Raw genomic sequence first — 21,045 nt, 5'->3', positions numbered from 1 at the left:
CTCACCACTATACCACCAACATTTTGGCTGCTGAATTCGAAAAGTTTGGTGAATAAAAGTTGAAGCATTTTAGTAACGCTTATTTATTTTGCTACTTTGTTGTTTCCCAGGCCTCGGCATAGGTTGTCTAGGTTGCATAGTCTTTGCTGTGGTTTCTGAAGTTTAGTGGTAATCTGCTTTGGCTATCAAATGCTGAAACATTTTCTGTCTTCCTTAAGTCATTTCCAGAATTTTTTAATTTTGTTGAAAGCCTATGGTGGTGCTTTGAAGTTTTTGTATTGTAGCGTTCATAGCGTTGCCTAAGGTGCGAAAGGACCACGGGTTGCAACCGGGCAGAAACATGCTGAGGCTTTTGAACGTTGCTTCGGTAAGCAACCTGTTGTATCAGCTCGTGTAAGAGCAGTCAGAAATTGAAACTCTGAACATGACTGAAGCAGTTTCTCCACAACGGGGACTAAACTGCATGCAAGTGTTTGTTGCAGCTGAAACAACATACAGAAATTTTTTAAACAAACAACCCCTGAAACCAGCCTGATTCCCACATAGTGCGACAGTTTTTACGTGGCTGCTCATCTGCTATTGCGATCAAATTAAGAAACAGTTTCTTTCTTCCTTTTGTCGGTTCCTTAATTTATTTTCAGACTGAGTGCTCAAAGTCACACTTTGTAGTTTCTGTAGTGTAGCGGTTATCACGTTCGCCTAACACGCGAAAGGTCCCCGGTTCAAAACTGGGCAGAAACATGCTGACGCTTTTTAACCAAGTAATCACTATTAGTATGTTCCTGGCCTACTAGAGGTGGTCGTTCAGTTCTTTGCAGCCTTTTCCATCACGGCACAGAAGGGTCCTTCGGGTCACTGCTGAGCATCGTGGAGTGATGATGGGAGAAGCCAGGAGCACCTTTGAAAGCACTTTCTAGAAAACTCATGGAAGGGTTAAAAGGCTGTATCTCTGTAACAAAGAAAATGGTGTCACACAGAGTACACTTTTATACATTCACAGCGGAGTTGACCCCTGGAGGACATCTCTTAACCCTGGTAGCATGGATCCATTATGGAAAAAGATCAGTTAGTACACCTGTGCACCCAGTCGCGACTATTTCCACTGGCCCATCATATTTATTTTTGCCCAATGGTTTAGATTTTAATGATTTAAATAGGACCATATCTCCCACTTTAAAGGGATGTGTTTCGGCACCTTAGAAATGACATGATGCTCATATTTGTTCATAGTGTTTTGATAATGTCAATCAGGGCAGCGGAATACTCAGCGATGTGCACACCAAGATTAGTTGTACCTATAGCTGGCTTAACCTTCTTCAAGGGTGTGGGAAATGGACGACCAAAAATAATTTTGTGTGGTGATAAATGGACGTCTTTTTCATTTCTGCTTGAACAGCGGGTAACAAATCAACCCAATTTTCGCTACCCGTTGCCTACATAGCTTTAGTCAACTTATCCTTAATTGTTCGATTAGTTCTTTCCAATATCCCTGAGCATTGGGGATGATAAGGAAAATGAAAGCACCATGACAGAGACAGGTGCAGTACTTACACAGATCATGTGTTATTTTAGAAATAAATGGCATTCCTTTGTCTGAGTCAATAGTGTGTGGGACACCATACCTCGGCAAGATTTCTTTGGCCAGAATACGTGTAACAACCTTAGAATTTTCGCGTTGAAGGGAAAGCCTCTACCCACCTTGAAAACTTATCTACTGTACCATCACCAGGAGATATTTAAAAGGCCCCTGTGGTGGCATATGTGTTAAATCAATTTTAAAAAAGTCATTCAAAAAATGGTGCAGTTGGTATTGGAAGATTTTCATGTTTAGCTGTGCTTTTATTAGGATTATTTTGAGCACAGGTCAGACATCTAGATAGGATTAAGTCTATTGTACCTTTTGAATTAGCTACACAAAAGAGTTTATTCATATCTTCCCATATCCCTCTTCGGGCGTGATGTGTAACACTGTGAAACTTGAGCATGACCGGTGCAGACATAAAAGGTAAAGAATAAGCTTCAACAACAGCATCAGGCAGAGCACACACAGAATACCCATACAGAAAGTGACCATCATGTGGCTTTGAACAAGAGCCATCAACAAATAGCAAATCTCCTGTATTTAATGGAGTGGAATCTAAATCAGGGTGAATGCTAGTAGAGTGAATGATTTCAACAATCATGCGGAGTGTGTTGCAGTGTGGCATCCTGAGTTCTAAATAGACATGCAAGAGCGTGACCTAACGTATCTAATGAGGAGGTGGCTTTAATTTCTAGATTACTGGTTGAACTTAAGATAGTTTCATAACCTGATCTCCTTCGTGGCGTCATGTGTTGAGTCTGTAAGTTCTGAAGGACCTCTTTTACCTGATGTGGTGAATGTAATGAGATGGATGAGACAGGACAATTTTCTCAGCATCTTGTACCATCACAGCACAGGCGGCCATAGCCCGGAGACATGCTGGTAAGCCCTGGGCAACAGTATCAAGTGTTTTAGACAGGAATGCACATGGTCTCATGCCCCCCTATGCTCCTGGGCCAAGACAGCAGAGGCAGTGCCCTCATGATTGCAGGCATAGAGATGAAACTCTTTCGCATAGTTCAGGAGCCCCAGAGCAGGAGCGGAACATAGAGCCGTCTGCAGAGCCTCATACGCTTCAAGCATTTCAGGAGTCCACCTTAGCAGACGTTGCATTGGGTCCTTGTGGGAGATTGCAGACCGGAGGCATTTGTCATAGTAAGAACAGTAAGGTATCCATTGACGGCAGTAGTTTATCAGCCCCAGGAAAGCCATGAGCGCGTGTTTTGTGTCAGGATGCCGTGTGTTGAGGATTACCTGTATACAGTCTTGAGAGAGTTTTTTCTGCCTTGTGAGAGTTCAAACCCTAGATACTTCACCGTGGGCAGACAGAACTGCAACTTGGGTTTTGAAACCTTGAATCCTTTTGAAGCTAGATGGCGCAGGAGGCAGAAGAAGGCTTGTTCACAGAGTTTTTCAGAGGCTGCGGAGACTAAGAGGTCATCTGCATACTGTAAGACAACAGAACCAGTGGGGAGAACAAGATCACATAATGCATCCCTTACAATGGCAGAAAACACTGCCGGAGAATCAATATACCCTTGTCGTAGGCATGTCCACGTATACTGCCACCCCCTGTGTGTGAAGGCAAAGAGAGGCTGCGTCTGCTCTTCGACAGGAACACTGAAAAAGGCAGAACTTAATTCAATAACAGAAAAGAAAGTATGTTCACATGGAATTGAGGTGAGAATTGAGGCACAATAGGTGCCACAGGGATGATGTCATTTATTTTCCTCAAATTTTGTGTGAAGCACCAGGAACCATCCGGTTTAGGGACAGGATTAACAGGAGTGTTGTATGAACTTACACATGGTTTGACTACCCCCTGTTGTAGAAGAGATTGTAAAACTCCACCCACACCCTGCAATTTAGCTTCAGACAAAGGATATTGTTAAACAAACACAGGGTCTAAAAGTTTTAACTTAGCCTCATAGGGTGTACACTGCACGAGACCCACGTCATTCTTATGATCAGCCCACAATGAGGGCGGTAGAGTGTCTAGTAAAGCAAAAGATGGGGATGGTGATTTCTGTGTGGTAGAGAGAAAACAGTCGTTAAACGTCATATCAGATAAATGTGACAGTGGAGCAGACTCAGGAACAGAAACGACAAGTTTAGAGCCAGAAAAGCTAATAGAAACGTATAGCCTGCTAATGAGATCCCTCCCCAAAAAGACTAAAAGGACACTGACATATCAGTGATGTAAAAAAATGTTAGGATCATGTGACGAGGAGGGCTGGAGTAAAAGGCGTTTCTGTTGTGACCCCTTCTATTCCCACAGAGCTAACGGATCCCCCTGAGAGAGGACCCTCATATTGCTTCCCCATTACTGACATTGTAGCTCCTGTATTAAAGAGGAAAGAATATACTGTGCCACTTACACATAACTCAAGAAAAGGCATTTCATTTACCTGATGTAATTCATATGTACAATGTAGCATGGTTGGGGTCGCGCTCTGTGGGCCCTATGCGTGATAAGGATTTGCCTGCATCACGGTGAAAGGGCGGGGTGCAGTCTGGGGTGCTTGGGGAGGCGGTGCTGAAAGGGGACCTACGGGAACATCCCCCATCTCTCTAAGTCTTCTCCTACAATCATTAATACAATGCCCATTCCTACCACAATAAAAACAGGTGCTGGGGCTTCAGGAGTATGAATTACTTCCTCCTCTTCCCTGGCCTCTCCCTCGGGCCGAGTCACCATTATATACATTGCCTTCAGCCACAGCGAGGCATACTACTTATCTACTTTCAAAAATACCATCGCCTTCCATGGTGCACACTCTCTCTCCTAGAGTTTTAACTATCATATTGCCATGATCTGTGAGCTGATATTTAAGAACCTTCTGCACCTCAAATCTACAATCATGCATGAAGGTTGTGAGGAATCTGGGGTGTGCTTGCACAGAGTGGTGCAGGTAAAGCATGCTGGATTTTAACTAAAAAGAAAATGGCTTTATTTTCAGAATTGTTGCTATCAACCCTAATCGTTGCAGGTCATCGCCACATTCCTGGTGGCCTACTGAATGAAGCTTTGGCTTCTTGCATCAAAGACAATGGGTTTTGTCCAAAGACTTTTCAGTTTAACTCTTAGGTGCCTACAGCAGAAACCCAAATTGCCAGAAAATCAAAACAGCAGTGACTTAATACAGCCATGCTCCAGTGTCTGCCTAAACCAGGGATTGTAGGTTTGAGTCCTATTTGGGGGGTGTGGTGAAGCAGAGTGGTGCAGTGGAAGCATGCTGGGCCCATAACCCAGACGTTGATGGATTGAAACCATCCTCTGCTAAAATGAAATGGCCTAATGTTCAGATTTGTTGCAGTTTAGCTCTTAGATGCCTCCAGCAGAAACCCAAAATGCCAGAAACTCAAAACAGCAGTGGCCTAATGGATAAGGCACTGGCCTCCCAAGCCAGGGATTGTGGGTTTGAGTCCCATCTGGGGTATGCTTGTACAGAGTGGTGCAGGTAAAGCATGCTGGACTTTAACTAAGCAGCAATTCTGAAATTAAAGCCATTTACTTTTATCAACCCTAATCGTTGCAGGTCATCACCATGATCCTGGTGACCTACTGGATTATGTTTTGGAGTCTTGCATCAAAGACCGTACCATAAGAGGTCCTACAACAAATGGTCCTGCCATAAAACACCCCTGCCTTAAACATTCTGTGTGTTAAAACAGGGATCTCCAATCTTATCCGGAAAGGGCCATTGTGGGTGCAGGTTTTCATTCGAACCAAGGAGAAGCCACACCAGAGTCTACTAAAAGCCAAAAACAGCTCCTTAAACAGGTGGAATCAGCTGTGGCTTCTGCTTGGTTGTAATGAAAACCTGCACCTTCACTGTGTAGACTCAGCATTCTGCACTGTGGAAGACGCCTTTTACTGCAGCAAAATAAATATCATTCTTTGCTTTTACCACCAACTCTGTTTCTAACTGTGTTTCTTTAAATATAGATCAAAAGTTGCTGCCACAACATTTATCTATAATAGAAAAACCTCTGGAGTGGTGACTGAGCCTGCTGGTCACATTTAAGACACTAATTATCTTATAGTTTAATTATCATTATCATAATTATTCATTAGTGTACAAATAATACTTTATAAAAAAACAACCAAATTGGTACTAAGTCAGTTAACATTTTATGTACATTTGAATAAAAAAATTGTTTTGCCCATCATGACCAGTGGTGTGAAACTGGGGTAAATTGGTGTTGGAGAGAAGGCTGGCAAAGCAGCTACTGTCAACAAATAGCTATTAGAGCAAATAGAGCTTGTTAATATAGTCAGCATCTTTAACATATAGAGCAGAAGTCACATAAATTTCATTTCCTTTTATTTAATTGTGACTACAATAAAAGGAAATGAAGTTTAGGTGAGGTCATGGAGCACCACACAGCATGCAATGACCTCTGGCATGAAAGCATTGACTGGTGGTTTGCCAGTTAATGGTGATTATCACAGGCTCATTAATCACTAACATGAAATGGAATTTCTGCCTGTTTTATTGTGTCAATTCTCAGCATTTAATTTCTTTGTCACGTTACACTCCACAGTGAGGATTAATGCCTCAAATGAAAACAGACACTCTGATGTTTGTAGTTTTGTATTTAAATTGTAGTTTTTTTTATATGTATTTCTGTTTTTACCTAAATTAACCACAGACACACATAACATGCAACTGAAAAGAAAATGAAGTATGAAGAGCAAACAACGACTACACTCTGCAGTCAATTCATGTACATGTTCATCATCCAAACTACATTTTATCTGATGTTAACAGAACATTTAGTGGCAGTTGTTACTAATTGCATTTGATACAGAATTTATTAATTAATTATTTTACCTTTTCTGGTCACTTTCTCTGTGCTTATGTTTATATGGTAGGTGGAGGTTTATATATATTTTGTAGTCTGTGATAATTATAGGAATAATTAAAGATGATGGAAAAAATAAATATTTTAATATCATAAGAAAAGAGAAAATAAAACAAGAATTCATGGCCCTTTAAGAACAGTGCATTAACTTACTGTTGATAGAATACATAGACAAATAATGAAAAAAGTAATCTCTAGTACAGCAGTAGTTCACCTCCCTGTGTAGTGTAAGATGAAGCATCATTGTCATGAATATGAATAAGTGTCTGAATGTGTGCAGCTACATGTGGAGACATCAGAGACACAACAATGGCATTTATTTCTAAAGCTAGAGGCCTGAACTAAACATGCAGGATAACAATGTTACTCCTCTTCTACCCCTCTTCTTGCATTTCTTTACTCAAACAAACTGAATATAACACACACAAGGCAATGAACACATTTTATTATTAATATAAAATATTTCTACAGAGATTTATATAAAGAGTATACAGAACAACACAGTTGTCATGAATATGCATAATTACAAGTGGAGATGTACATCAAATAGTAACACTGACATTCATTTCTAAAGCTAGAGGTTTGAACTAAACACTCAGGAGAACAATGTTGTTCCTCTTCATGGTGTTTTTCACTCCTGCTGATGTTGGTAAGTCATATACACTGTACACAAAAGGATTCTTTTTTCTAATTAAGACACACAATTCTCCATGTGAAATGTGTCATTTACTATTAAAATATACAATTTTGTTGTAATGTTTTTATAGCAGAGGCTGCTCACAATGGCATTAAACCAGACCAAATCAATGTATTTTCAATGGAAGGCAGCAAAATCTCACTGTCCTGCACATATACTGGATCATTTTACAGTCTCCTCTGGTATCAACACAAACCTGGATCAAGTCCTGACTTTCTGCTGATGATTGATGACAGTGGAAAAGTTGTCACACCAGCTCAACCACCTCATCAACAATTGTCCATAAGACATGATCAAGATAAGATCTGCTGCTGTGACAGACTCTGCTCTATACTACTGTGAACTGAGGCCCACAGTGACAGGAAACCCAGCTGCATTGTACATAAAGCACTACACATGACTGAAGCAGAGCCATGCTTTTCTCAAAAGATGGAGCTATTTACATGTTTACACTCACTTCTTCAGTCATCTGTCTACGATGTCAGTTTGTTTCTAAAGATCAACCATCATTTCTGGACCAATAATAAAATCTGTTGATGTTGTTGTTTGAGTACAGTAAATCTTAAATGAGCAATGTTGCTATTTTTTTTAAAAGCCTCCATATTTTTTGAGAAATAAACATTTCTTGATCATCAATGTTCTTAAACTTATTGATTGTGCTTTGTTATAGCTAGCAAAACAAAAAATAAACAAACAAACAAAAAACACTCAGTATCAATAGTTCTCTATTCTCTAACAGAAAATAATCCTCAATGAGACATCCTTGTTAACACTTAAGTTGAAATTACTTTACTAATTCAGAAATATAAAGTTACAGAACCAACAAAACAAACACCTTAACTGCCAGATACTGAAATGAGGTTATATCACTGAATATTTACAGTTTGTTGTAGTGAACAACAGCAAGACCACCACGTCTGTCTTGAAGAGGTTAAAACAGACAGAAAACAAATTACATTATTACAGAGAGAAAAAATATTTTACAAATAAATATATTTGCAAAACATATATATTCTTTTTGACAGCTCAAACATCTTTTGGCCTGTAATGTAGGACTGTATGTGGGGTGCACAATGTTTTAAAAAATGCTTCAGAAATCTGGGTCGGGCCGACTAACAAAACAAATGTGTAGCCAATTAGCAGAAAGGCTCATGTCTTCTCAAGAGTGTTGAGTGCGTATGTCTGACATTAGCCGAAAGCGATTGAAAGATTGACATGGCGGATAAAAACGAAAAGCTTACAATAAGGCAAGAAGCAGGTATTGCACGTTGTCTTCCGCATGAAATGGAGCTAAACCTTTCACGGTACAACACACAGTACTAAAAAAACTCATTGGTATTACTATAGTATTACTCACTGAGTTAATTAATTGATAAAATATACCCTTGGCCAGGTGCCCCAGCAGGTTCCGGCATAATAGTTGCCTGGGTTGCTTATGTATGTGTGGGGCAGAGCACCTGTGGTGACACCCTTTGGGTTAGGGGCGTGTTTGTTTTGATGATTTTAAATGTCAACATTGGCTTTCAAACATTGTATACCCCACCTTTAAGGTTTTTTCCTTGATGAACACAAGATGGTGATCTAAGTTGGCTTATGGTAGACCAAGTATTAGACCACCATATAAACCTGCTCATGTTCTTTTCACATCCTTTTCTCAATAAACCATCTGTGATATAGACTCTACCTGTTCTTCTATCATACATACTGCACAAAAACCCTGTCATGGTTAATATCAGTAAATAAGATCATTACAGATAAACCAGTTCAGATAAAACAACTCTTTAAACTGTCAGAAGAATAAATACAACATCAAATTATAGATTGTTTTTTGATGAACTCACTTAGTGAGTTTTTGTTATTTAAAAAGGATTGTAACACAGTAGTTTAGTCTGTGTTGTAGAAGAATATGACATGCATTTATGGCTTTATTATGTAAAGGTTAAAAACATATTCTCTTCCCTATGATAGTTGACTCAATGCCAAATTTTCACTCATAAAGTTGTAGATGAAGGTGATGATGTTACTCTGTCCTGCAGATATAAAACCAGCAGTGTTTCAGGAAATTTGCAGTGGTACAGACAATACCCAAAATCAAAACCCGAGTTCCTTCTTAATATTCTTCAAAGTGGAGATCTATTTTCCAACACTCAAAGAAGAATGTCTGTTAAAGTTGATGATAATAAAAAATAAGTAGATCTGATCATCTCCTCTGTTGCTGTATCAGACTCTGCTCTATACTACTGTGCTCTGGAGCTATTTACATGTTTACATTCAGTCATCTGTCTATGTTGCCAATTTGTTTTTGAAGATCAACCATCATTTCTGGACCAATAATAAACTCTATCCTTGTTGTTTGGTTATAGTAAAGCCTAAATTACCCAGTACAAACTACAAATTTTCTGTAGTAAAAAATGGCATAAAGTATTCTATAACTTATTTAAAAAATACACTGTTATTTATGAACTGGTCCTAAAAGCATCAATGTTCATGAGACATAAAAATATTTTTCTGAGCAAAGATACTTGAATTATTAAAAGAACAGGATTTGTTTTTTACAAAGTCGATAAATAAATCACCAAAATTATGCTTTTAATACTAAAAAAATTTAAATAATTATTTTTTTAAATTATTCCTGTTACATTTTGAGTTCATGACATTTGAGGCTTAATATAAAGCCAAATGTTTCAGTAAGAATCTACAGTCCGTCAGTAACATTAGTGACACTGTCATGTGATGCTGTGGGCGGAGCTTCATGAACCTTTATGATGTTAACATATACAGAAAGAATATTTTCATTAAGATAAAACCAGTCATCATGTTCACTGTTATACTCATGTGTCTATGGTTTTCACTAGGTGAGTTAACCTTATTGTTGATTATATCAGAAAGTATTAAGTGTTGTATTTATAATATGTATAATATATAATTATGTCTTTAGTGATTAATTAGTCTGTGAGATAGCATAGAAAGTGATTCTCACATGTTGTTCTGACTTGATTATTTAAAAACATTATGTTCTGTTCTCTATGACAGGTGGCTCTATGGCAGATTCAATAGAGACACTTTTCATTCATAAAGTTGAAGATGAAGGTGTTGATGTCACTCTGTCCTGCAGATATAAATTCAGCAGTGCTACAGGAAACAATTACCTGTACTGGTACAGACAATATCCAAAATCTAATCCTGAGTACCTTTTTTATATTTATAAAATTGGATCAATAAATTCTGACATTCCCCCAAGAATGTCTGTTAAAGTTGATGATACACAAGTGGAACCGATCATCTCCTCTGCTGCTGTATCAGACTCTGCTCTATACTACTGTGCTCTGCAGCCCACAGTGACAGGAAATCCAGATGCACTGTACAAAATCTCACAGAGCTTTTTAATTCTGAAAGGAGCTATACAGAATTTTTAATTTACATGCCATATTTGGAAATTCTGTCTCTCTTGTGACTTATAAAGTGTTTATATTTTTGACACATGTTGGATTATTAGGAGACAGCTCATTCATTTAGAGAAAAATCTATCACTATTGACCCTCCATGATCAGTCTGTGCTACTCTGCTGGTCACTGTTTAATATGTGAAACTGCACTGAGTCTCAGAGCACAAGAACTTACAGCAGATTGTAAAAACCACTGGAAACATCATGGTCACTCTTACCTTTAATGAGGATCCTTACAAGAAATCATACATTTATAAAGCCACCAACTTTGTGGGTATCACCCTCACCATTCTCCTGATATCTGACAAAAGGTATCAAAACATCTGGATCACCACTGGCAGCCTCTGTAACAGTTTCTTCCCCAGACAGTCACTCTGTAACTGAACTAAATAAACACAACAATAACACATCTAATCACTTCCCCAAACCTCCAGCACCACCTTATTAAATCCAAACACAACACTGAGCTGCACGGAGCTACATCCTACATCCAAATTAAAAGACAGAAAGAAAAACCACGGATTTCCGCGCTCCTCCCAACCAAACTCAGTCAGGTCACGGTAAGAGAATGTGACTTTAATTTCATAGTGTTTTTACAATAAAGCAGGTTTAAATTACACCGTGTTACAGTCTAATGTTTTCTATCTAAGTGAGATCCTCTTTTGACGTGAATTAGCACAATGCTAGTTACCGTGCTAGCGAACTTGGACACAGGGATAAATGACACTAAAAATACTGAACCGAATCGATGAGCTTGACTTACAAATCGATTTTATTTTCACAATAAAATATTTCCTGTGTTGTTTGGTGACTTTTCACAATCCTTGCTCCAGGTTTTACAGTAAACCAGGTGTAACATATTGATTAGACACATATATGATTCGCTCTGGACTTTTAGTTACAATGTGATTTCTACCTGTAGAATGTAGCTAATCATCTCATTTACACAACAGCACAGTGACGGTCATATTGTTATTTAAGGATTAATAACAAACATTACAGGCTCTTTTTAATTATAGTTTATTATTATTCTCTCTCTCTCTCTCTCTCTCTCTCTCTCTCTCTCTCTCTCTCCCCCCCCCCCGAAAATAAAATGTATTTTAACTTAAATTGTATTATTATGTTTTTCTGTCTACAGGCTCCTTCATCTCCCAGTCTGAGGTACTGAACAGTTCTGCAGCTAAACAGATTCAAACTCACATACACACACTAATAACACAACATTTTTTGCTTAATATTGCAATATATTATAATATATTATCTACATCTATGATGTTTACTTAATTCTATTTAATAATAATAATAATAATAATAATAATAATAATAATAATAATAATATTTTACTTCCCCAGTCTGCTGTTCCTGCACAAGCTTGGAAGCCGCTGACAATCTACATGTTGGAGTCAGCTGATCTGGAAGAACGGATCAGGATGCTGGGTGAGTCTCAGTCATATACAAACTTATACACAAATACAGCTCAAATACACTTCCTCACAGCATGAGAAGTGTTTCCTTCAATACAACAGTGTATACAGTCTACTTTACACTCCTACACTTTACACTCCTACCTTACACTCATACTTGGAATATGGAGCCAAACAAAAGACAAAGCAGCATCTCTCTCCCTCTTTCTCTCCAGATAAGTGAATTTTTACCCTAGTGGAGAAAATCTACCCGACGAGGGCCAAACATATAACCAGGTTGGTTATCGAAGGAGAGAACAACTACGACCTGGTCAACTTGATTGCAGAGCCCAACCGTCAGCATGCCCATGTACGTGTACACATACACACACTCATACATAAACCCCCTCTATGTGTGTGTTTATGTATGAGTGTGTGTACACATACACACACTCATACATAAACACACACATAGAGGGGGTTACTCTTTCTTTTTGTTTTCATTTTGTATGTTTTAGTAAATTGTCTAGATGTTTAGCAATATATAAATTGTGTTTTGTCTGATTCATGCAGTTGACATGAGTTAGCTTTACTTGTGTGGAAACAAAGCCACACCCACTAATGACTTATTTACAGATACTCACATTTATGTATATCAGTTGCTTATTCAATTATATCTTGTGCTCTCACTGGCACAAAATCAAGCCAGCCAATGAGCGGTTAACGATCAGTTCTAGTCTGGAGCACAGATAAAGGGCATCAGACATAAAATCTGTGCCAAAATCAAAACCTGAATCGGACGATCCGCTGTGGCGACCCCGAACAGGGAGCAATCATCATACACAAATCAGATATATGAAACACTGTCAATTTACTGTCATTCATATGTGTGTGCAGGTTGAGCAGATTGCAGCTGTGCTTCAGGCGAGGGAAGCTGGCCAGGACGTGGTAAGTACTCTGATGCACACAATAATTCTTAGACAAAGGTTACACAATTTTATTCTGCAGTCATTACACACACTTTGCAATGATTGAATTTCTTCAATCTGCTCAATAGAATACATGTGGAATTTTGGAATATCATAATTATTAAGACCAGAGCAATAATAGTATAATATTGTTATAACATAATAAACTGTAATTAAAATTTGGTAATTATTATATTATTTCTTTTATATATAATGATAATCAGTGCATGTCTACTTTACTTTTTTCAGCATTTTCCTGCATTCAAGAAGAAGAAGAGGAGGAGAAAGAACAGCCAATTTTTTTCAATAAAGTGTATATATTACTGTAAATATTGTATATTATATTTTATGTTAATTTATATGTAATGTTTTAATATTAAAAACTTTGAAACTTTGAAAATTATTATTAAATAAACTGTGTTTTTGTATTATGTAAGGGATAATTCAGAGAATTTTGTAAACTTTTTTCCCTGAATAATGTTAATCTCCAAGTAATGCAATAAAACAAAAACTTTTTATTTTTGTAATGGGAAGTGTTGAGAAAAATCTGAGAGAAGGAGAGTGTGTGAAAAAGTGTAAAAATATAATCACTCAGTCTAACTACCTGAATCTAAATTGTATTAAAATCAGACTTTATAGCACATAATCAATTAAGCCTAAGTGTCTTAGCTGTAGAAGATAAGCTAATTAAAATGAAATAATCACTCAGAGAAACATGGATCAAAAGAAGTATATTGTTGAAAGTCCTAGTGAATATAAGTATAAGAACATCCTGGAGAGGGAGAAGTAGGTGGGAGACAAGGAGGCATAAGGGATGCTGCCTAAAATGGTGAAGATGCCAGGAGAGCTGAGAAGCTTGGGATGACATAGAACTACTTTATATAGAAGCAAAAAGATGAGAAGGCTGAGGACAAATAATCCACGAGACTGTTGTTAAAATCCACACACGTGTTCTTTGGGAATACAGAGAGGAATGTTCAGGTTTCAGGAAGTGTCAGGCTTAAGTAGAAGTAATATATATATATATATATATATATATATATATATATATATATATATATATATATATATACAGTGGTGTATAAAGTACTAGAAAGCAATACTTCAGTAAAAGTACAAGTATCGTACTAGGAAAAGACTTTAGTAGAAGTGAAAGTCACCTTTTAGAATATTACTCAAGTAAAAGTCTTAAAGTATCTGAAATATACTGTACTTAAGTAATTTTCTGGTATTAAATGTACTTAAGTATTTGAAGTAAAAGTAAAAAGTCTAAAAAAAAAAAAGAAAGAAAGAAAGCGGTTAGAACTTTAATTGAGAACTTTATTTTGACTTTCTTATAGTAAAGCATACTCAAGGTTCCCATATCTTCTTAATCTCACATATTCTTAGAGCTGACAAAGAAAAAAAAACAGAAACAGAAATTTCACTATTGTATGAAACTTAAGGTAAAAATTAAAAATAAATAATAACATTTCTTAAAAATGAATAAATAATTACCTGCAGGTAGGGATAAAATTTTGGTCATGTGGTATGAGCATTTGTAGGGCTTGTAACCTGGGGAGTAAGCCCTACAAATGCTCATACCACATGACCAAAATTTTGCCAGTCATTAGTTTAAACTGAAAAGATGTCTGTTCATCTTCAAAAGAAGCTGGTTTTCAAAGTTGCCAGAATTCAGTCTTGCTCTTCTTGGACTGAAGACAAGTCCTGCAATGCTAAATAGCCTTTCACAGGCCGCTGAGGCAGGTAGAGGAGTGTTCAGCTTCACAGAAAGCTTGCACACTGCTGGGAAGGATTCAGCAAGTCCATGTGATCTGCTGAACAGGCCAAGTACCCATCCAGCTGTTTGGCACCATCTTGTATCTGAGATTACTGCAGGGCAGAGAAAAAGTCATCTTCATCAGATGAAGTGGACCTGCTGGCATGGCCTATCTGCAGTGAGGGCTCTTCCAGATGCTGCCTGATGTAGTCAGTTCCTGAAATAGTGTGGATAAAATATAAATTATACAACTAATGCAACTGTCTAATCTGCCATGATCCCAACACAAACTTTTAATTTCAGGTTTGTTATTTTAGTTTCATGTACTATCCATGCACCCATAATTCAAGGTTTCTTTATTAGTACTGAGGTTAAATTTGTTGTGCAGCAATCAGAATCTTGATTTGTGAATTGCCAGTATGACAAATTGTGAAAAACACAATTTTTCACTATCACCATGATATCTTATCCGTTTTGATTGTGGCTTCATCCTTTGTCCACATTGTTCGGAATTTCGGAAGCAGAATCGCAGCAGCAATCAACTCTGGTTCTCCTGACATGTGGCCAAAACGGTTTATGATTCCCACCTGCAAGGCAGGTTATTTATAGCACATCTCAGCAACAAGGCAATTCAAAATGTACTTTACATAAAACATTTAAGCATTGAGACAAAGTGGCAAAGAAACTTAAATATAATTAAAATTAATCATTGAAGAATTAAGACAATAGAAAATAAATAGAAAATAAGACAATAATAAAAGTTTCCTGTAGAGCATCCACCAGAGGCTTGCAGTACTTGATTCTGTCAAGCTTGACAGTGAGCAGGTTGATGGTTGGAAGTAGCCACCCCATCATGGCATTTGCTTCTGCTTGCAAGCTGTTGGTAGCCTGGGCAACAGGGCTCATGACAGTGGCATACTCTGTGAGAAAGGCGAGTTCAGCTGGATTAAACCTGTTGAAAACAAAACACAACAACATTGTTTTTATAAACACTGTAACCATTTCATCAAAATAACTGCTTGCAGAGTAATTCAGTAAAATTGACAAATAATAAGTGGAAGTGGGATACAATGTGATGTAATGTAAAGTTATTAGTGTCCACGAAAGAATGGGACAAAGACAGACATTCCAGATGTTTGATTTTGATTAAATAAAACAAAATAAAACACATAATTCCTACTTACATTGGAAGCTTTAAGTCAGTGCAGATGACTCTGATGGTCCCCTCTCCCTTTTCTTTAATTATTCTCAGCAGTCTTTCCACTGCCAGGAACAGGGAGTTCCACCTGGTGGAATTCGGGTGCAGCAGCTGGAGGGAGCAAGCATCTTCAACAGTTTCGGCTGCAAGGGTGGATTTTCCACATTTGTTCCAAAGTGCACTACACTTCCCAAATGTTGAACGGTACACTTTCTTGTACGCCTCATTGGATGTTGCTTTCATGGCATCAACAGTAGCTATTAGGTTGAGTAGGTGACAAGCACAGCGCTGTTGCTTTGGGAGCTGGAACTCTAAACCATCATATTCAGTCAGAAGTGCTGACACATCAACGCACTCCACTTCTTCATCCCCTTCTTGATCATCTTCATCTTCCTCTCCTGGTTGAGATGCACTGCCATGATCACCATCACTTCCAATGGCATTATTGTTCTCATCTTCACCAAAAATGTTAAACGCTTTTAAAGTCTGAGGCATTGTCTGTTGTTGTTCGCACAATCTTCCCTCGAATTTCAAATTCAGAGTGGATGTCATTCAGGGCACTTGCCAAAACATCAAATGTGTCCAAACCTCTCAGCTGTTTACAGGCTAGGGCTGCTGAGCATCTTTTGAGACTGTCGGGGTCAATCCAATGGGCAGTAACACCAATGAAGCTCCGCCTTCTGACAGACCAGCAGTCGGTGGTGGTGGCGATATGGTCAACTCCCCTCATGGCCTCAGTCACAGCCCTCTTCATTCCCCTGGAGGCATCATCAATCATGGAGCGCAGAGTCAGCCGTGACATAATTTTTGCATTAGGCTGCAGTTCCTTCACAAAATCTTGAAATGCTTGTTCTTCAACAACATGGAATGGCTGGAGTCCTTGGACCACATAAGTCACTATAGCTTTGTCAATGGGCCTTTGAGACACAGTCCTGGAGTTCACCAATGTGGTCTGCTTGATGCTGGAGGTGGTGGTAGGAGTCTCAGGAGCCCTTTTTCTCTTTGTTGACGTAAGCCCTTCATACCTTTTGAGGTGGTGTACATGCTTTCTCTGTTTCAGAGGGAGAGACATTTATTGAGCAACTTTAGCTACAAGATTTAAAAGTCACACAACAAAAACAATTGTCATTTGACTTACTTGCAGTTAGATAATGTTTATGAAACTAGTTCTAATTTGCATCACTGATGGGAATATAGTTTCATTTTTAAAAACGAGTTCATTTTTAAAAACGTGTTAACTTACTATGTCACCATATTATCTCGTTTCAATAACATAGAATTATAAACACTCAGACTGCCACCATTAACACCTAGGCAATAACACTATTAACTGGTACAACCTGCTGTTTGTGTTTTGTAGCCTGTACTGTACTTGTGTTATTGTTTATCTCCCACTGCATGTACTGTACCTTAGTTAAACGTTTGATTTTTACCATTTTGGAATCAATTCAGCTGCTCTCCGGGTCTGGCGCTACCACTTTCAGCATAGCTTAGCATAATCCATTGACTCTGATTAGACCATTAGCATCGCGCTCAAAAATAACCAAAGAGTTTCTATATTTTTCCGAAAAAAGTGCAGATTTTGAAAAAAGGTGTATCCCTTTAAGATAGCTGCTCTACTAAGATAAAATCTGAATAAAAATTATTTTTTTAAAAGAAAAACTCATTGTGGCAATAAAAGCACTATGACTTTGATCAACAATGCAAGCGTACATTCACAATTTATAACTTTAGCCCAACATTATCCTACAACCACTGAGTTTGAGTTAATTAACATAAAAGGAAATCTCAAGTTTGACAAAACATTTGATGCTTTTGAAGACGAGAATATAGCCCTTAACACTTTCTTTCTAACCTGCCACTGATTAACATGGCAGTTTTTAAAAAAATATTTCTCAATCTAACATTAGCCTACCTGAGGAAATATTCGGCCCAGCATTTATGATATACCATAAACAGTTTAGCATGTTTCAGTATTATGGGCATGTCTTTGAGAGTTCTCGGTTGAATTAAATCCAGCGGTGTAACGTTTAAGTTGACGTTAACTAAACATGTGCGCCATGCTAATTAACAACGTTAACAAGCAGACGTTAGCCTGGCCATCACGTTAGCCAGATATCTACGGCTTATGATAACTAATGTTGAATCACATTGACATTGTGGCTTTACTGAATAACTATTAATTTAACTTACCTCGATGTGCTTCTTCAGGTTGGACGGGGAGTTTTTGAATGCCAAAATTTCTGTGTTTTTCGGTAGGCATAAGAGGCACTTCATCCGGTAGGAAGAATCTTTTATACCATTGTATAGAAACATTTCTTGTAAATATGGCCACGGGTGTATAACTTCTTCACCCTGTTCACCACTATCGTCGGGATGGCCATCCTCGATAACGGGAGGTCCTCCAGCAGGTGCTTCCATGGCGGTTTTATTTGTGCTTCCTCCTCCTTTGGCAACATTACGCTGAAATAGAGCGCGCGGAGAATAATTCAATCTAGGAGCAGTGATTCGCCAAACCTCCCTTATTGCAGTCGCACACATTTCTTCTTTTTTTTTATTTTGTAGTAACGAGTAACGAAGATGCTTACTGGAAATATAACGGAGTAAAAGTATACATTTTATCTAGGAAATGTAGTGGAGTAAAAGTGAAAGTTGCCATAAATTTAAATAGCGAAGTAAAGTACAGATACGTGAAATTTCTACTTAAGTACGGTAACAAAGTATTTGTACTTCGTTACATTACAACACTGTATATATATATATATATATATATATATATATATATATATATATATATATATATATATATAACTCACAAACAAGGTCAAAGAGAGCTATGTAAAATAGGAGGAGACGAAATCTTAAATTTGATAATAATGGGAAATTGGCTAGAGCATGCAAATTAAGAGAAGGATAATAGAGACAGCCTGACTAAGACTTTACACAGTCGACTGCACAACACCTGGATGAATGGACTGGCATTACCTATGAAAAAGGATCATTATTATGCGTATTATGCATAGGAGCATATGCGTTTCGCATTAACAGACTGCGATTGCTTTTGGAAGTAAGACTGCACCCTGGAGGTCAGCTGTCAGGCCATAGTGAATGAAAGGAGGCCAAAAACCCCTGATGTTGCCACAATGTACCAAAGTCATGTGTGACGTCAAAGGCGCATTGTACCTGCTATCAGTGTATACAGTCACAGTCTCAACCTCTGCCAACTTGCAGGCTTCTATAAGGGCAGAAAGTTCTGCTGCCTCTGCTGAGTAATGAGCTGGGAGCTTACCTGAAAGTAAACTTTCATTCTGGGTAATTGGTATATTTGTGGTGGCACATCCGACGGGGGGATGGGTGAATAATGGACAACTAATAGTTCTGGTAAAGGTATCCTTTTTTTGTAAAAAAGAGAAAAAACAAAACAAAAACTGACAAAAAATACTAAGATTTACATCAAATTTATTTATTGTTTTTTTTTATTTCTTCGTTTTTATTCACAAATTTATTTCAAACATATTTATTTATTTACATTTCTATAAATTTGCATGTTTTCCTCTTTCTTCTTTTCATTTATCTATATGTTTGTTTGTTTTTTCTTTGTTTGCAGTTAATATGAAAAATAGTAGTAAGTCATTGCTTCCTCCTAGCTGTGGCTCATGAAAGAGCAATTTTTTACATCTAAACTTTAGGCTTTTAATAAATTCTCAGGTATCATGACAGAAATACCCCAAATGCCATATCATTATAGGAATTATGATATTAAACGTTAATTATTTGATGAGCAGTTATTGTTTATTGTAATTGAGATTTAACATGTGTTTCTTTGCAGGTCTTGAATCCTGAATAATAAGAATGTCCACTAATGTCCACTAACTCCATTTAACAATTTAACTAGCTGAGATAACACTAACTAGCCAGAGCAAGTTGGTGTTGGTCTACTAAGCAAATTCATAAACAGCACTAACTTATATTAATTGTTCTTGAAAAGTTCTTTAAATTTAACTTAATAAAAAAAGCAATGCTATGACAGAATAACACACAAAACTGTCTGAAATAAACACAAGAAAAATTTTAATTACAATCAGAACTATACTTTGCAAATATACAAACTTTGACTGCATGCTCATTTATCAGATCAGCAGCTTGTAAGGATCTAGTGTTGTAGTGTAGTGTAGTTGTAGTGTAAACTCACTAGATTAATGTTATGTTCTGTTTATTAGTTGATTCCTTCTGTTTTTCTATTAACACTCTCTTGTTTTCTGATATAACTGTGAGAATAGCTAGCAAGCTAACAGCTAACAAAACATAAAACTTCTTAGTCTATAAGTAACTTGGATACAATTATAGCTTTTCTATTACAATTTCTAGTCAAAATAAAGTATAAAAATTATTGGAAATTACTTTAAGTAATAAATAACTTTATGAAATTTTTTAGATTGGTTTTCATTATATAGTGTTGTCATTAAGACTGTTAGAATATAGGTCAAGCGTGTGTGTGTGTGCAAGGCTGCCAACTCTCACGCATTCAGTGTTTGACGCAATTGACCCAATTCTCACGCTCTCACGCCACACCCCCATATTTTCATGCAGACTCGCGCAGCAATGAGGAAAAAAAATCACACCGCATGATCTCGCAAAGCAACATGCAGAGAGACCAGACAGACAGTGTAGTGAGGTTTTTTGTGACAATTGTGAGGGAAATACACAATTTATTCCCATAAACTGTGTAGTCAGCCGTTCTCCCTCCCATCTGCACTGTGTGACTTGTGAACGCAGGCAGGTCAGTGAGTTACAGGGCGCTCCGTGTTTCCGTCCAGTTTAGGCTAGTAACTAATAGGCCTATGCTGTTATATAGTTTATATAGAATTAAGTTTGCATTAGCAGAGTTGTTTGTTTTGCAGCAATGAGCAGTTATTTTACATAACTTTATCATTAAAAACAGTACAAAAGCATTTCCAGATGAATTTCTGGACATGCCTAGTAGTTATAATGTTAATTATTATTTTCTAAGAACAGAATGTCAAGTCAACGACATCCCATATTAAAATGATTTTATTTATATCAATACACAACTCATCAAACATGTCAAGCCACTCATCAAACAAAAGCCAAGCCAAAAACAGA

The 21,045-nt window shown here is 37.5% G+C and overlaps 1 protein-coding gene and 1 non-coding gene across 2 annotated transcripts; one reads left to right on the top strand and one right to left on the bottom strand.

The window, feature by feature from the left end:
• The first annotated feature begins 668 nt into the window (after positions 1–668).
• Positions 669–741, top strand: trnav-aac. The gene has a single exon. It is a non-coding gene; the product is annotated as a tRNA-Val (tRNA).
• Positions 742–16,390: 15,649 nt separating this feature from the next.
• Positions 16,391–18,258, bottom strand: LOC125146007. Its single transcript, XM_047821428.1, has 2 exons — positions 18,115–18,258; positions 16,391–16,972 (listed from the first exon to the last, which is right to left on the bottom strand). The coding sequence occupies exons 1-2, from the start codon at positions 18,235–18,237 to the stop codon at positions 16,391–16,393; spliced, it is 705 nt and encodes a 234-aa protein (XP_047677384.1). The 5' UTR covers positions 18,238–18,258.
• Positions 18,259–21,045: the final 2,787 nt, after the last annotated feature.

This window comes from Tachysurus fulvidraco, chromosome 1, assembly GCF_022655615.1.
Source record: "Tachysurus fulvidraco isolate hzauxx_2018 chromosome 1, HZAU_PFXX_2.0, whole genome shotgun sequence".
Lineage (NCBI taxonomy): Eukaryota > Metazoa > Chordata > Actinopteri > Siluriformes > Bagridae > Tachysurus > Tachysurus fulvidraco.
The sequence above is the reverse complement of the archived record's forward strand: the minus strand, read 5'-3'. Positions and strand labels throughout refer to the sequence as shown.

Coding starts and splice junctions, on each gene's coding strand:
- LOC125146007 (XM_047821428.1), bottom strand. CDS start 18,237: ATGTTTCTATACAATGGTATAAAAGATTCTTCCTACCGGATGAAGTGC. Junction 16,973..18,114: donor ACCTGAAGAAGCACATCGAG/GTAAGTTAAATT, acceptor CCTCTGAAACAG/AGAAAGCATGTACACCACCT.